We start from the raw sequence: 18,056 nt of genomic DNA, 5'->3' as shown, positions 1-18,056 counted from the left end.
TATGCAAAAAAAAAAAGTCAATTAGTATAAATTCGTAGCACAGAAAGATTGCCGGGGAATTTAAAGAAGGGAGGGTTTGTTGGGCTTTTTAGAGAATTATCTGCTAATTTGGGTTTTGCAAATAAAGAGCCATATACTGAGCGGAAATTCTTCTACCTGACCTCCTCCTGGCTGGTTCAGTGGATTAGCTGGGGCTCTCAGCTCCCGCACTGGCTCACCGTGTCAGCATACCTCGCTGCTATTCCTGCGCTCTCATGTTCCCATCACTGGGTTGAACACACAATTTTTGTTGGTACCATTTATTTTGTGGGCCATACTAATATATGTAGTAGGCCATATTTGGCCCATAGACCTTAGTTTACTAATCTCTGATTTACTCTAAACGTCTCATTTTTCAATTATGGGAAGACTGACTTCCTCAAGGACACATAGCAGTGTTTGTGGAAGACCTGGGACCAGGAGCAAACCTCCTGGCTCCCAGAGCCTGGTTTCATCCATTGCCCTGAACCAACTCAAACCACAGACCCTACAGTAGCATGGAAAGTGCCTAATACATGGAAGGTGCTCTAACCCAGGGGCCCCTAACCCTACAGAGCCACGGGCCAGTATCCATCCTGTTAGGAACTGGACCACAAGAGATGACCAGCAGGCAAGTGAGTATTAACACCTGAGCTCCACCTGTCAGATTAGCGGTGGCAATAGATTCTCATAGGAGTACAAAGCATACTGTGAACTGCACATACGAGGGACCTAGGTTGCATGCTCCTTATGAGGAGGCTCCTAATGCCTGATGATCTAAAGTGGAACAATTTCATACTAAAACCATCCCCCTACCCAACCATGGAAAATTAGTCTTCCATAAAACTGGTCCCTGGTGCCAAAAAGGCTGGGGACCACTGCTCTAGCCCACCCCTTTTAAAGATGAGGGCTCTAAAGCAAGTATTTTGAGACATTTTCAAGTCAGATGGGTGGGACTTTACCTTTGTCTCCATCCTGTTCATTGGAGATTTTCTTCAGGTCAATGAAATGGGTTGCCAGTGCTACGTCATTCATGCTGCCTTCATCCCACACCTGGATTTTCACCCTCCGACACAAGGGAGGGAACATTTCCTTGAAGATCACCTGTTCATGCCACACAGGATCAGCACAATTCTTTTGCACTGTGGTTCGCCCCTAAAAACACAGCCAGGAGGACATGAGTCATGGAAGGGAGTGACTGACTACAGAGAACTCTTCAAGCCAGTTGGAAATACAAAGTAAGTTTTCAAAGATAATGAACCTGCTTGTGACACCCACGAAAATCAGTTACACTCAGCGAACATGACTGATGACTTACTGTGTGCTGGATACCATGCCAGGTGTCTGGGACAAAGGCAAGTCACAGCCCTCGGGGGTTTGGATCAGCATATTGGGGTTGGGGTGAAACTAACATCCGTATTACAAATGGGAGTTCTGTGCATCTCCAGGAATGCAGTGCATGTAGTTAGACCATGAGCTCATATTTTGTAGAAGTATGACCTTGTGTGAATCACTTTTTCAGTCTGGACCTCAGTTTCTTGTCATAAAATGGAGGTAATGTCTTATATGATCTCCAAGTTCAGCCCAAGTCAAAAATATTTCAGCAGTCACCCCTGCCAAGGGGAGACAATCAGGGTAGGTCTGTATTTTAATGGCAGAGACAACGTGTGTGTCAGTTGAAGTTTCAAAATCCAGCCAACCATAGTTAATCTCTGACCACGTACCCAGACCCTGACACTTCCAATGGCTTCTGAGCAGGGAAACGCGATGTCCAGGCTTACATGGGACAAGGACTACCTGGGGAGATTGTGGAACAGGTCAGGAGGTGGGTGGAAATTCTACAGGACCTGGGGACTGAATAGCTCAGAGAAGTAGCCGGGAGTGAGGAAGGATGCCTGTCTGTCTGGTTCCTAAACCGCTCCTTTCCATTTTCTCCAGTGAAGAGTGAGTGGGTAACGACCCCCTATATTTCCCTGCCACATCCCGTTTCCTCTTTTTTTTTTTTTTTTTTTTTTTTTTTTTAAAAAGATAAAGACTTGCTCTGTCGCCCAGGCTGGAGTGCAGTGGTACAATGTCTGCCTACTGCAACCTCCGCCTCTCAAGTTCAAGCAATTTTTATGCCTTAGCCACCCAGTAGCTGGGATTACAGGCATGCACCACCACGCCCAGATAATTTTTTCTGTGTTTTTAGTTGAGACAGGATTTCACCATGTTGGTCTTGGGCTCCCAGCCTCAAGTGATTCACCTGCCTCAGCCTCCCAAAGTGCTGGGATTACAGGTGTGAGCCACTGCGCCTGGCCCCATTGCCTTTTAGTGACAAGTTTTTGCTTTCAAGGCACTTCCTAATTTTTATTTAATTTGATTTGATTAAACATAACTTGGACAGAGAGCAGGGCCCTGGCCCAGGCCAGGCAGTATTAGTGACAATGGTTCCTCACCATCTGCCCAGCAAAGGAAACCTCCACAAAGGGATCCACCAGGTCCTTACTGTCACCCACAAATGCCTTGGTGACGTTCGCCATGATGCTTGAATTCATTTTGGGCAACCCTTCTGCTTTGTAGAGTCTCACATAGAATCTGGCCCAGGGTCTCTCTGATGGAAACCCATTGGGGATCAAAAGGTTCCTTAGAGGGAGACAAAAACAAATGTCAATTGAAGAAACAGAGAGAAAAGACAGCAGCAATTTGGAGGCAGAAAGATAGATCCCAATATAAGAAAAATCTGAAAAGAGTTAAGATTCATTGCTGACATTTTCTTTCTAGTGTAAATGACAGAGAACGGAATGAATAGAGCAAATGCAAACTCCTTCAGGTCCTAGGATGATAGGATAAACACTGTCTCCCACTCTGAACCTGAAAAGAGGTGCATTTAAGTCTTCCCACATCACAAACCAGGGATTGAAATTATAATTCCTTCAAAGAACATTCAGTTACATTCAGAAAAATTGGATAAGCTTAGGAATAGCTTATCTATTATGGGTTATTATAGGCAGACAGACAGTTCCTGTCCTAGAACCTGACCTCCCCAAGGAGAGTCATACCTTAATAAGACACATCTTGGTGCCCAGGTGTCTGGGCAGAATCCCAGGTGGCCAAGCTGAGGACAAGCACGATTCTCATGTACCCATAAGAAAAGGGGTGAGGGAGGGGAAAGAGATTAAAACTGGACATATCATTTCTACGCACAGCCCTGGATGGACCTGTCTTACTTTTCTATTTGCTCCTCGGTGTCAGAAGTTTTAGGGCTGGTCTTCAAGACGTCGCCTTTCCCCATCACGCTGATGTCACATTTCACGTATCCCTTGGTGCCAGTCCTGATGTCACCAGGGTCTGTGAGCAAGGCCCACTTGTCGCAGAACTGATGACCTGTGAAAGCACCCTGACAGCTCATATCCTTCACAGGTGGGCCCAGCAGCCCCACCCCTTTCTCTCGCATGTGCCAAGGACCCCCAGGCTCTCCTCCTTCTGTTGCTCTGGGTGGTAAATCATCTCAGTTATTTCCAAACCTCATGCTGCTTCCCTCTTCCTTTCCCTCCTCTCCCTTTGCTTCCCACCAGTTCTCCATCTTTTCCCCCAATTTACCATAGATTCTTGGGAAGCCATTGACCTAGTGGAAATCACTGAGACAAGGTTCCATCTTTGATGGGATGGGGGACATTAATGAAGTGTAGAAGTCACATACATATTATTTACCCACAGGACATAAATGTGGCTCCTAGGTCTTTTTGTTTGGCCTCACTGTGAGTCAAAACTTCCAAGATGGCTTACATAATCTAGACTTCTGGGTTTTCTTTAAAAATGGTAAGTTCTTAGATGTACCATATGACCCAGCCATCCCACTACTGGGTATATACCCAAAGGATTATAAATTATTCTACTACAAAGACACATGCACACGTATGTTTATTGCGGCACTATTCACAATAGCAAAGACTTGGAATCAACCCAAATGTCCATCTGTGACAGACTGGATTAAGAAAATGTGGCACATATACACCATGGAATACTATGCAGCCATAAAAAAGATGAGTTTGCATCCTTTGTAGGGACATGGATGCAGCTGGAAACCATCATTCTTAGCAAACTATCACAGGAAGAGAAAACCAAACACCGCATGTTCTCACTCATAGGTGGGAACTGAACAATGAGATCACTTGGACTCGGGAAAGGGAACATCACACACTGGGGCCTATCATGGGGAGGGGGGAGGAGGGAGGGATTGCACTGGGGAGTTATACATGATATAAATGATGAATTGATGGGTGCTGACGAGTTGATGGGTGCAGCACACCAACATGGCATAAGTATACATATGTAACAAACCTGCACGTTATGCACATGTACCCTAGAACTTAAAGTATAATAAAAAATAAAATAAAATAAAATAAAATAAAAATGGTAAGTTCTGGCCATACTGGCTTCCCATTTCTTTCTTTCTTTCTTTCTTTCTTTTTTTTTTTTTTTTTTTTTTTTTGAGACACAGTCTCGCTGCAATGCCGAGGCTGGAGAGCAATGGCATGATCTTGGCTCACTGCAACCTCTGCCTCCCTTGTTCAAGCCATTCTCCTGCCTCAGCCTTCCAAGTAGCTGGGACTACAGGTGTGCACCACCATGCCCAGCTAATTTTTGTATCTTTAGTGGAGATGGGGTTTCACCATATTGGCCAGGCTGGTCTCAAACTCCTGACCTCAAGTGATCCACCCGCCTCGACCTCCCAAAGTGCTGGGATTACAGGTGTGAGCCACTGCACCCGGCCACTGGCATCACATTTGTACATGACAGTAAATACCAAAGGCGCTGAGTAGCCACTGCATAGCCACTATGCAGCACAAGCCCTCCTGTCTCCTTTCCCAGACTCCATTGTTCCTTTATGCCTCACATTCAGGCTGTTGCACGCAGCTATGCTCCCCGTCTGGCCGCCGCAGTCACGGGAGTTGGAATCCCTGTTGAAGATAGGGGGCCTTTCATAAAAAGATCTGTGCTGGCTCTGTTACTTATTTGCTCTTGACCTTGAACAAATTACGTTGCTTCTCTGAGTTTCTCCTTCCTACAAATCAGGGATAATAACAATTACAGCAAATCCTTTGTATAAGGATACAAAATGCTGTAGTCATTATTATGTGTGAGACTCTTTATTAAGCATTTTGTGTATATTAACTTACTCAATCCTCCAACAAACCTAGGAAGGAAGGAAGCTATCCTCATTTCTACAGATGAGGACACTGAGGTCCAGAGAAGTTAAGTCATTTGCCCAAGGTTGCACAGCTAGGAAATAGAGTGGGATTTGAACCCAGGCAATCTGACTCCAGAGTCTGCATTCTTAGCTCCTATATTCCATATTCTCCTGTCCATATCTCAATTGCACAGAATTTGTGTGAAAAAAAAAAACTCCCCAGAAGTAGACATATAAAATAATTTTATCATTAGACTAAAACATTTGAGGGCAAGAGACATGTCTCATTCAACTTTGTATAACTGGTGCTCAGTGTTATTGAAGGAATGGTCACACAGGTGAGTGAATGAATGGGATGATCTCCAGGTGCTGTAAAACAAAGACAAGTAAGAAAGAGATGGGGAGGTGATGCTTTCTTACCAGGTTGGTTGTACACGGTCCCCAGGTCTACTTTGAAAGAGCCAATCAGTACACTTCCTATCAGCTTGTGGTGAAAGACCTGAGGAGAGATGGAGTAGGGAGTATGGTAGATTTACCTTGAGGGTAAGAGGCTTGACCCTTGTCTAGCTTTGATCCTGTCTGGAGCACAGTGGACTTTGGCCATCAAACCACAAGGCTGTAAAGGACCTCCAGAAACCTCTCACCCTCACCTCTTGCTCTTAGCAGGATTTTAGCTGATCTTCCATAGAAGAACGCCTGACAACTCTCAGTGCCTGCAAGCTTCCTTTAACCAAAATGAACCTGAGTACAGCTCACCCTTCAATATCCATCTCTTCCTGTTGAAACTTTCCCTATCTTTCAATACCTAGAACATATGTCACCTCCGCCATGCAGTACCCCCAAACCAAAAGTGTCCCTTTTCTCCCTTAAACTCCTTCAACTTTGCTCACAACTTTCTCAGAGAACTCATCACATATCGCCTTGAATCATTTTGGGCATGTACAACAGTGAGAACAAACGAGGTGATCACCCTCAATATTCCATCTGATCAGGGCCAGCAGAGGGCCTGGCTTGATTACAGTCACCCATTTTCATGCTAATGCTCTCAAGATGAGGAAGTTCTAAAGGAAGGTTCAGAGCTGGTGCCAGATTGAGAAGCCACAACATATGAGAAACTGCTGAAGAACCAGGAGAAAAGTTCAATCTTTCACCCATAAAAGAGAAAACTGGCAGGTGTGGAAAAAGGGCAATGACAACTGAAGTGTCTTTAAATCATGTAAATGCTGTCATGCAGAAGAGAAAGTTCCCCTCTACGGTTCCCAAATAACAGGATGAGAGATTTCCGCTCAATGTAAGAACAATGTTTATAACTGTCAGAACTTCCCAGCAATGGAATGAGCTTTCCTAGAGGTATTGACCTCTCTAACACTGGAAATAGTCAAGTTAGGCCCCAAGAACTCCATGTAGTAAAGGAAAGGAAGGATTCTTGCACCAGTTGGAAGTTATATAAGATGTCCTCTGAGCTTCCTTCTAACTATAAAATCCTATAAGTTCCTCAAGTCAAGGACAGTTTCCTCCTGTCATTCACCCATCACATGGCCTTGTTCACAACAGATATTCAATAAACATTCAGCGAATTAGTGAATTATTGACTAATTGAATGACAGGTGAACGGTTGGCTTTTGCAGCTCCTAACAGCTCCTTTTTGCTGAAGCAAAAGAAATTTAGTTGACCTCAAGAAATGACAGCCCTCCTCATTTCTCTTTCCACTCTCTCTCCCTAACCTAAACTTTCCACAGGTGTCAGAGAACGAAGGTGAAACACAGGCAGCCTGGCTCAAGTAGAGGAGCTACTGAAGGACGTTCACATAATGCTCACTCCAAAACCAACCATGCCTCCAGTTGCTCACGTGTTTTCCCAAAGGCCTGAGAAAGAACACAAGGCAGTTTCAAGTTCTGTTCTCAGGTTGAGAGTCCCTGTGGCAAGGTGAAATGCAAGAGCCCCAAACAAATCTTTAAATAGCACAGGACGCCTCTTAAAGTCATCCATCCAGTAGTTGAGTACCAGGCAATCCTGGTGTGGTCAAGTGTTAAATCACCAGGACTCTGGGGACGTCTCACATGCAGAGTACTGGGAGCCCTGCATGCCTTGGCCACTGAGAAGGGAAGACTGCCTTTGGCAACACCAGGGGTGTGTTACAGGCTGGCTGTCCCAGTAGCATCTGCTTAGAGCACTCCCCCACTACTTTTCCCGTGTCGTATATATTCTGGGCATACTGATTTTCAGTTCATGGACTAACAGAAAAGTTATGTTAAACATTTCCCTCTCAAGGGATGATTTTATTTTATAATCTTTTGTCTCTAAGAGTCTTTTAGGGACACTAAAGTCTTCTCTTCTTCTAAGTTAGAGAAACAGAGATAGGCAATAGTAGCTTTGACCATTCTGGACTTCTCTAGAAGTCCACATGTCCCACAAACAGTCCTGACCCTAGTCTATGGCACAATATAAAAATCTAGTGATTAACTGTTCATCAGACAGTCCTTAGAAGCCTCCTATGGAGCTGATTCCACAAACAGGTGTTGCCTGAGCAATGGAACAGAGTCCTGGGCATTGTCCCAGGTCCTGAAATATCACCTACACCACTTGTCATCATGCCTGAAATTCAAACCTTAAGATTGTTTGGCTCTGGGTGATTTCTCATTCTTCAAGAGTCATGTTCTTCAAGTCTCCTGGGAAGGGTAATGTCATAATTCCACTATTATACTGACACACGAAGTAGGAATTGCGTCCTTTTATAACTGTTTGGAAGAGAGAAACTTATTCTCCAGCCATCCTTCCCCACCTTGGGAGAAGCTGTGGTGATCTCTCAGGCTGGTAAGATAGATGCAGTCTGTCATTCACTGGTCTCTGTGTCTTTGCTGAATGGTACAAAGTCTGTAACAATTCCATTTGGCCTGACTTCTCTCTCATTTGGATCAGTCTGGCTTCAACATGGGCACTTCCCCTTCCCATTCCTGTCCTCCGTGTGGTGGGCAAAGTTGGATTGGGCCCTTAAAGCAGAAAGCTCTGCCTCTGCACTTCCCCTGGCAGGGCTGAGGAAGAGTCTATGCAGCAGACTCAATTTTCCAAGGGCAGGTCCTGAGGTCTACACTCAGAGGCAACTTTTGAAAATCCCAATGGTCACCATTTAGTCCAAATCACATCCTCCGATCCAGCATTACCATTGATGAGACTGATACTTTTTCCTGATTCTTGTTCCTATTTCTTTATTCATTACCCAACTAGGAGGAGGAGGAGATGTGATTAATGATCATTACTGTAGATACCAACCCAAGAGAGAAACACCAACATTTGTTTGATTTAAAAAAAAAAAAACAACCAAAACTGGCAATGCCTTAAGATGTCACTTGAAGCACGTGTCTCACATTCCCACACTAGTAAGCTACACGATTCAGTCAGTAATAGCTTTACAGTAGCTTACCACTTGCTTCCAAGAAGCATAGATCTTCCTGAGGTGGTTTTTCTTCCCAGACTCCTCCATGCTGGTGATTTCAAGTTCTGCCTGTTGGTTACAAACTCGCCAACTGACACTTGCCTTCCTGAATCTATTCCCCTCTAAGTATGCTGAGTTGTCCCAGAGAGTCCCCAATGCCCACAATCTCTCCCACCTCTCCGCAACTATCACCACCAATGCTATACTTACTGAGATTTTGATGATCTTGTCAAAAAGATGCACTTGGGGCCCAATGAAGTCGAAGACAAAGTACTGCAAAACAAAGAGTTCATTCTGTCCATCAACCCCAGGCTTGCACCTAAGAATCCTGTTCTTGGAGTGGATTTAGATCTTTGTCATTCTAACTAACTGCTGCATGAATATACATCATCCATTGATTGTCATTTTTTTTTTTTTTTTGAGACAGGGTTTTGTTCTGTCAGCTAGGCTGGAGTGCAGTGGTGCAATATGGCTCACTGCAGCCTCAACCTCCCAGGGCTCAAGTAATCCTCCTGCCTCAGCCTCCCTCCAGTCGTCAGCTGGGACTGCAGGCCTATACCACCACACCTGGCTAATTTTTTTATTTTTTTGAAATTTTTGTAGACACAGGGTCTCACTATGATGCCCAGGCTGGTCTTGAATGAAGCGAATGCCATCAATCACATTCTTGGACAGGATATGTGTGAGTAATCCTCTAAAATGAACATGAGAAATGGAATTGTTGGATCATAGGCGAAGTGCATGTAACTTTTGAATAGATAATATAAATTTGTTTCCCAAATGGGAATTTTATATTCCCACTGGCAGCATATGAAAATAGCCATCTCTCTATAATCTTACCAACCCTTGATAGTGTCCACTCATTTTTTGGTTATAATTATGAGTGAAAATGGTATTTCAGTATGGTTTTAAATTGGAGTGGACTACCTTTCCCAGGATTTTTCAGTTTCAAACATCCCTGTGAAATTACCAGGATTTACCAGGGAGAGAATACAAAAAAACTATGGACATGAGGATTTTTAATATTAATAACATGATTGAATTTTGGAGTTGGAGAAATTATCTAGACCAGCCCCATGTTTTACAGATAAGAAGACTGAAGACTAAAGAATTTGAAAGATGCTACCCAGGTTCCTATTGCTAGTTATTTTTGGGTCTGGGACCAAATCTTACTTCTCTTGACATTATCACACAAGGGGATCAAGTACTAGATACTTCACCATCTGACTCTTGAGTCAAGATCCTCCCAAACTCGAGATTGTATGATTAAAAGATGCAGAAAACTGAAGTGGTGTTTTGTCCCAGTTTGTGTGTTCTGGAAAATGAGGGGGACCAGGAAGGCAGGACTGGTAAGCTGTTTCCTGGATTTTCTTTTTTGAGCTGTAGAGTGGGGGAATGGCCCCTTAGAGATGGACACAGCCACAGAAGGAAAGGAGGAACTGACCAAGTGCTGATGGCCTGCTTTCAAAGGGCAAAACAGAAAAAGCAAAATGTAGAAACCGAAAAATGTCATCATACATTATAAGAGATCCACAAAATGGTGGTCCTTAGAGATCAACCAAAGATTCCATTCTGTTCAGTGTCTTCTGTGTAAGAAGACAAGATAATATATACAACATTTCAGGAAATTTCTCATATACATGCTTAAATTTTTCAGAGTTCTGGTGTTCAAATTTTATGTGGAAAATTCACTTACACAACATTCTTCATTCTCTGAATACACCAGATGCTGTGGGTTCCTTTGGATGGACAAATGAGTTGCGATATTTATTACCTTCTGGTGGGTTTCATATGTTTCAGCCTCAACTACCTCACATAGGCTTCCGAGACCTTCAGGCCAACACATATTCCTCTAGCTGGGAAATATTCCCCAGCTCCAACTAATGGGTTCCTTCAGCATCTGATCAACTTTTGGCTTGAATATTTACGTCAAGAGTTGTAACAAGGGATTTTAGATCCACTTTTGTGTTTCTACATGATTTTCTACTGGTTAAACTTGGGCCCAGTTTAATGTCATTTAGATCCAGGACTTGTATGCATAATTATTATAATTAATAAATCTGTAGAACTTTGCAGTTTTAAAGTATTTTCATATATTATCTCATATTACATCCATGCCAAAAGCTCTTCTAGGGGTAGAGAGTGGAACATAAGGGGAAAATCTACTGACATTTCACTTACAGTCAAAGGCTTAGAGGCAGAAATGATGAAGAGGAAAGGAGTCATTAGCTCCAATGGGATTTGGGTATTTTCTGTTGATTTCATTACCCACGCTCTCCCTGCCTTCCTTTCAAATGACCACTCCCGTTAAGATTTTTTTTTTTTTTTTTTGAGACAGCGTCTTGCTCTGTTGCCCAGGCTGGAGTTCAGTGGCACAATCTCGGCTCACTGCAACCTCTGCATCCCAGGTTCAAGCAATTCTCCTGCCTCAGCCTCCTGAGTAGATGGCATTACAAGTGTGTACCACCACGCCCAGCTAATTTTTGTATTTTTAGTAGAGACGGGGTTTCACCATGTTGATCAGGCTGGTCTTGAACTCCTGACCTCGTGATCCGACTGCCTCGGCCTCCCAAAGTGCTGGGATTACAGGTGTGAGCCACTGTGTCCGTCCAAGATAACAAGAATTAAGAATGTACTGCATTTTTTGAAATAATTCATTGTGTCAAAGTGCTTACAGGTAAGCAAATGCTCCTGTCCTGTGCACTGTTCATTTGAGTATAAATTGTTACCTCTTTGGAAGGCAATTGGCGACATGGACATTTTAAATGCATATACCTTGTGACCCAGTTATATACTATTATAAGTAGTAGCAAAAGATTAAAAGCATTTCATATTCATTCATGAGAGACTGACTGGTTTAGTATATTATGGTATATCAAGGCAATGAAAAACTCTTCAGCGAGGAAGGCAAAATGGGGATGAGCTGTACCTCCCCACAGGGTTTTATTTTCAAGATACTTTGTTTTGTGAAGGTCCAGAACAGTGTGTATAGAATGCTACCATTTGGGTACAATATTTCCTTTTATTCTGGTACCTGCTTGAAGTATCTCTGGAAGGATACACAAATTCCTAGTGAGAATGAATGCTTCCAGGGAGAGGACTAGGGGATTGAGGATCAAAGATCAGAGGGAAACACATTACTCTATATCATGTTATACTTTTTGTCTCTTTTACCATATTTTTTTCACCACGTAATATTTTTATTTTAAAAGGAGAATTTAGCATGTATGATATTTAGAAACCTGAGATTTTCCTTTACAATTTCTACACAGCTTAGAAAAATGTAACTTTTACTTTCCAAAGCAGTATGCCTGTTTCAAAAACAATAATTAAGTTTCCAATGTATCTGCCAGGAAAAAGAATGTGTATCTTCTCCCTAACTCATATTCAATCAATTTATTGGCTATAAACCCAGGGCTTATAATGGATGAAAATGAGCTGATAAGAAAACGTGTGTTGAAAACATAGCAATGAATTTAAAATCAGGAGGAATTCCTTGCCTCTCCTTTCCATGACCTTTTCATGAAAAGCTTTAGGGCGCTGTGTTTGTAAGGAGAATCAGTGAGTTTGCCATGGGCTTAACTGGGGGCCTGGGAAGGAGGCAGGAGGGGCACAGCTCTTCTGTTTGACTGAAGGATCCTGCAGAATGGTGGTGAAGAGAATCTTAGTGCAAAGGCTATGGGGACCTCCATGACTTACTTCATTATAAAATGGGCTGTTGGTTCCTTCCTTCACTGTGCTTTGCTTCTTCTCATCCCCAATCTCAATGGTCACAACTGGGTCAATGTTCTCACCCACCAGCTGGCGAGCCTCGGTGATGGTTATGGCAATCTACAACACAAAGCAGTGTGGACACCATTCCAGACATTGCCATCCATGCACACAGGAAGCACTGGGGGAGGCTGGGCAGGAAGAGCCAGTCACTTACTTGATAATTTTGGGATCTGACCTCTCCATCATGGATCTTAGTCAACAGTTTTGATCTATTAAAAGAAAGTTTAATATATTTTTTTCATCAAGGAAGAATATCCATATGTCATGATAATATTCTCCCAAGTATTTCTAAGTCCTTTCATTTAATATTATTACATATTCTCTCTACAGCTCTGTGGGAGATAAGCGGACAAATGACTTGACCTCTGAGTTTTTTCATCCTAAAAATGGGGCTTATAATAGCATTTCTGAGATGATTGCTAGAATTAAATAACATAATGCATATAAAGGTTTAACCCAGTACCTGGCAAGAATAAATGTCAGTCCTTTTTATATGATTATCAGTATTTTTAAAAAATTTTAAATGAGAAACTGAGATGCCTCAGCAAATCAGTGGCAGAGCTGGGTCTAAATAAGGAACTTCCAGTCTCCTGCTTGATTCCATACACAGACCACTCTGCCATGTCTAATAGATATAATCATAATTGCTTTTGAAAGAATTGGTAAAGGAAAAAATTGAAAGGAATAACTAAAGATACCATCTCCATGAGCTTTCACATTCCAGGGGATTTCATTTATCTGGACTGTCACAAGTAATTGAAAACAGATATGCAACACCTGGGCATTTAGAGATGGATAACAACAGAAAGAGATGAAGAATTCCTGTTGTCATAGAAGCTGAAATCAGTGGGGAATGAACTGAGCTTGAGTTCCTGTTGCATTTTATCCCCTTGGTTACTAACAATACCGTGTTGCATTTGATTTCATCCCATTTCTGCTGATTATAATTGAGTTCAATAGAGAACAGATTAAGTTAGTAAAAATCTCAGGGCATTGGAGTCAGACTGATCTGAGTTAGAATATTTGTTCTCCCCAATTTTGAACTTTAGTTTTAATTTCTGCAACTGAAAGTAAAAATAAGAATTCTTACCACACAGGGTTACTCTGAGGACTCAAGGAGACAATGCATGTAAGAAAGGGTAAATATCATTTAAATTGGTTCATCAATAAGGTGGCAAATTTGTACTGATTATTTATTATGTGAAAGTCCAGTGCTAGAGTCAGGGGAAAAACGAAAATGAATAAGCCATCTTCCTGGTCCTTGAGAAGTAACAATCTATCATCCACGGGAGAGAAGACAGAAGTATATTAAAAAAGAACTAGTAGGCAAGTGTAAAATGTGTCATAGGGTAAAGAAAATATGACAGAAGAGCTGTTGAGAAAAAATTCTTGAGGACCAGGGTACACAACAAAGATTTCACTGCAGAGGCTGGATTTGAATTGAGCATTGGTGGGTGGATAGAATTTCAATTGCTGGAGAATGTTCTGACCAAGGAAAAAGAAAAAGGCTGTTATTCCTTATTTCTCTTTCTCCTGCCTTCCTCCACTCAATACTATCACCCTGGTGAACTGAATGGGAAGAAATGTCTTGAGTATTAAAAAATGATTGAAATCCCTATTCACAGACTATGGTAGAAGGGTGGTGGCTGTCAGGGTGCAGCAAAGGAAGGAAGGAGATTGCAGTGAGTAGGTGTGTACACATTTCATGTCTTCTTTTGGGTGTCAACTTCTGAGTTATCACCTTCTCTAATTCCCACTGCCCTCTAACCCATACATATGCACTGTGCCATCCTGTCACAACCCAGAAACAACAACTCAGGATCAGCCACATGGGGAAGCACTAATTTGCTTTATTGATAGTAACAACTTTGAGTGGTAAAGAAAGGGAAGGGCATGAGGAATTATCACAAGTAAGATACTGACATAAACAAATATGGCAGACTGAAAGCATTGTTAGCCCCAGTCACTGGCTTCTCTGTATCCAAACTTGTTGCCCTGTAACTTTTAGTCTCTTCCTACTCTTATGTGGGCTGGGCTAGTAAGTTGTGTTGGTCAACAGAAGGCAGCAGAAATGACTTTTGCCAGTTCCAAGCCTATACCTCAAGAGACCTTCTGTATTTCCACTCTCTTAGAACCCTGCCATTGCTAGCATTGGAACAAGTTCAGACCAGCCTGATGGAGGATCTGGTATCATGCAGAGGACAGCCGGTCTCAGCTGAAGCAGTACTAGGCCAGGCTACCATCAGCCAACTCCTAAACTAGTCAGCAGAGCTGCCAAATGACTGCATAAACATGAGTGATGCATCTGTAACTATCTGGGATCAGCAAAACTATCTAACTAATTCATTAGCAATAATAAATGCTTATTATATTAAGCCATAGATCTAGGGGCTATTTGTTACACATCATTGCTAACTGATACAGCAAAATGCATGCAGAAGGCCAGCTTGTTTTGACTTTTTGTTGGATAGCATAAAAACCACCTTCCGATTTGAGACAGACAAGAAGCTAAGATAATGAGCACCTTGATGAATCAGAGAGCAGGTAAGATACAGCTCCTGGCGTCATTCCTGAACTGTGAGCGACACGAGCAACTTCACTCAGGAGATTTAAGACCAGAAGCTTGTAGAACCATGATCCTGGCCTGATGAAGGCTGAACAGTATCAGCCTTCTATGGCCAGCCCCTCTATGGCCAGCACTGCCATAGAGAAAACTGAGCTGACACAGTCTTCCTGCCTTAGACTTTGCCTGCCTGTAGACAGTGACTATGTCTTACTCTCCTCTCTTCTCCTAGCACCTGCAGAGGTGCTTGGCACATAGGAGATGTTCAGCAAATATGTGTTGATCACCTGCATCCATACCGTACCTTCTCTTTGGAAGAGCTGAGGGGACAGGAAAGATAGAAGCATCATCATGGACCAAATCTCTTGGTCCTTCCTGGTGAGAAGGCTCCTCCTGTGGTGCTTCAGTGTCACCTTGACTATCTGGAAAAGAAAACAAAGGAAGAAAATCCTGTGAAATTGACACATGGTGGCAATCGAGCCTCTACCATAAGTAGTACAAGGAGACTAGCAGGCAGACTCTACCAGCATAAAACTTAACATCTTTTTGGCAGAAATGCCAGATACATCCTTCATTTTTCTAAAACTTATGCATCTTCTGTTTCCAAAAAAGAACAGATTTATGTGGCTGGGATTGTGAAAAGAAAAATCAGATCATGAATCTAAAGTGTAAACTAAAAATAAAATCCTAAGAAACCACCCCCCCACCCACCCAAGGGGACCCCAGAAAAAACTCAAAAACTGAGTTTCTGGCCGGGTGTGATGGCTCACTCTTGTAATCCCAGCACTTTGGGAAGCTGAGGCAAGTAGATCACCTGAGGACAAGAGTTCAAGACCAGCCTGGCCAACATGGTGAAACCCCATCTCTACTAAAAATACAAAAATTAGCCAGGCATGGTGGCGGATGCCTGTAATTCTAGCTACTTGGGAGGCTAAGGGAGGAGAATCGCTTAAACCCAGAGGGGTGAATGTTGTAGTGAGCTGAGATCACACCACTTCACTCTAGCCTGGGTAAAAGAGCGAAACTCCATCTCAAAAAAAAAAAAAAAAGAAAGAAAAAGAAAAAAAACGCAAAACAAAAACCCTGAGTTTTTGGCAATGATGAGACAGGAGGTCAGGCATACCTCATTATACTTCCTTTTTGTGGTTTAGACACAACTGACCAGCATTAATGTTGAAATAGAGATCATAAGACTGACAAAATGGACTCTTTGTGGCAATAAGATACCAAATTACAAACAGGACCTAAAGTCATGACAGGCAAAGGTTAAGTCATGCACTCCTACACTTAAAAAAAAAAAAAAGAAAAAAACTATGCTCTAACTGCCACAGGTTTTTCTTTTTCTCTAGCAGCTGCACAAGCACCAGCCTCAAGATAAGCAATAAACAACTTACTGCTTGCCCACCACTGACAGACACTGAATAACTGACTCCCAGCCCCTGTTCTACAAGCTATAACTACAGCTTTAATCCGTCAAGAGACTGACTTCAGTGACTTTCTCCTGATAAAAAGATCACAGACAGGCCGGGCACAGTGGCTCACGCCTGTAATCCCAGCACTTTGGGAGGCCGAGGCAGGCAGATCATGAGGTCAAGAGATCAAGACCATCCTGGCCGACATGGTGAAACCCCATCTCTACTAAAAATACAAAAATTAGCTGGGTGTGGTGGTGTGTGCCTGTAGTCCCAGCTACTCAGGAGGCTGAGGCAAAAGAATCGCTTGAACCTGGTAGGTGGAGGTTGCAGTGAGCCCACATTGCACCACTGCCCTCCAGCCTAGGGAGACAGAGGGAGACTCCGAGACTCTGTCTCGAAGAACAAAACAAAACAAAAACCCACAGACCATAGACTGGTTCTGGCTGTTTAAAGAGTCTGCACACTTGAGTGCTTTTGTTTCTTAAAAAGATCTTTTTACATATAGGGCCTAATTCAAATACATTTAAATATTAAGTCTCCACCCCAAGGTAAATATTGGTCATATATAACATGCACGTGTGTTTAGTACACATGCACGAAGACCACCTTCATGAATATTCATAGCTCCTCCTGTAACCTGTAAATATTTATATCTGACCAACCCTTTCAGTTTGAATTCCTGTCTTACTCTTCCGTTTTTTGAAGTGTCTGTCTCTGCGCTCTGTGGGAGGCTATACTTCCCAGACCATCAACATGGGCACCTGGCAGGTTGTACCCCTTCATAAAAAATATAAAGTCTACTTTCTAAATTTATAAATTGTATGGTTTAAGGTAACAAAAGACATGTTTCAAGTCATGACCTTGCCGCAGTGGAACTTTAGATGCATCATTTATTCTCTGAGCCTCATTAGCAAAATCTGATGTGCATGAGCATCATCTAGGAAGCTGCTAAAATGCAGATTCTGATTCAGTAGGTGTGGGTGTGGCCCAAGATTCTACGTTTCTTTTAATTTTTTTTTTTTTTTTTGAGATGGAGTCTCGCTCTGTGGCCCAGGCTGGAGTGCAGTGGCGCGATCTCCACTCACTGCAAGCTCCGCCTCCTGGGTTCACGCCATTCTCCTGCCTCAGCCTCCCGAGTAGCTGGGACTACAGGCGCCCGCCACCATGCCCAGCTAGTGTTTTATATTTTTAGTAGAGATAGGGTTTCACTGTGTTAGCCAGGATGGTCTCGATCTCCTGACCTCGTGATCCGCCCACCTCGGCCTCCCAAAGTGCTGGGATTACAGGCGTGAGCCACCGTGCCTAGCCCTATTTTAATTTTTTTGGAGACAGAGTCTTACTCTGTCTCCCAGGCTGGAGCTGGAATGCAGTGGCAAGATCTCAGCTCACTGCAGTTTTGAATTCTTAGGCTCAAGGACCCTCCCACCTCAGCCTCCTGAGTAGCTGGGACTACAGGCACACTCCATCACACCCGGTAAATTTTTTCTTGTTAACATTTTTTTGTAGAGACGAGCGGGTCTCTCTATGTTGCACAGGCTGGCTCAAACTCCTGGGTGCAAGCAAATCTCCCACCTTAGCCTCCCAAAGTGCTGGGATCACAGGCATGAGCTAACATGCTCAGATAAATTCTGCATTTCTAACAGCTAGATACCAGACGAGGTTACTCCTGCCATCTGCAGG

The 18,056-nt window shown here is 43.0% G+C and overlaps 1 protein-coding gene across 1 annotated transcript in view; it reads right to left on the bottom strand.

The window, feature by feature from the left end:
- Window positions 1-18,056, bottom strand: part of FER1L6 (fer-1 like family member 6) — a 177,417-nt gene that overhangs the window by 154,406 nt on the left and 4,955 nt on the right. Inside the window, 8 exon segments of the mRNA XM_033202929.1 lie at window positions 981-1,173; window positions 2,457-2,643; window positions 3,228-3,384; window positions 5,612-5,690; window positions 8,835-8,897; window positions 12,324-12,455; window positions 12,553-12,607; window positions 15,266-15,383. Of these exon segments, the coding sequence (XP_033058820.1) occupies window positions 981-1,173; window positions 2,457-2,643; window positions 3,228-3,384; window positions 5,612-5,690; window positions 8,835-8,897; window positions 12,324-12,455; window positions 12,553-12,607; window positions 15,266-15,383 (984 nt within the window).

The sequence above is a fragment of the Trachypithecus francoisi genome, unplaced genomic scaffold (assembly GCF_009764315.1).
Source record: "Trachypithecus francoisi isolate TF-2019V2 unplaced genomic scaffold, Tfra_2.0 Lachesis_group7, whole genome shotgun sequence".
In the NCBI taxonomy this organism is placed as follows: Eukaryota; Metazoa; Chordata; class Mammalia; order Primates; family Cercopithecidae; genus Trachypithecus; species Trachypithecus francoisi.
This window is presented reverse-complemented; position numbering and strand designations above follow the sequence as displayed.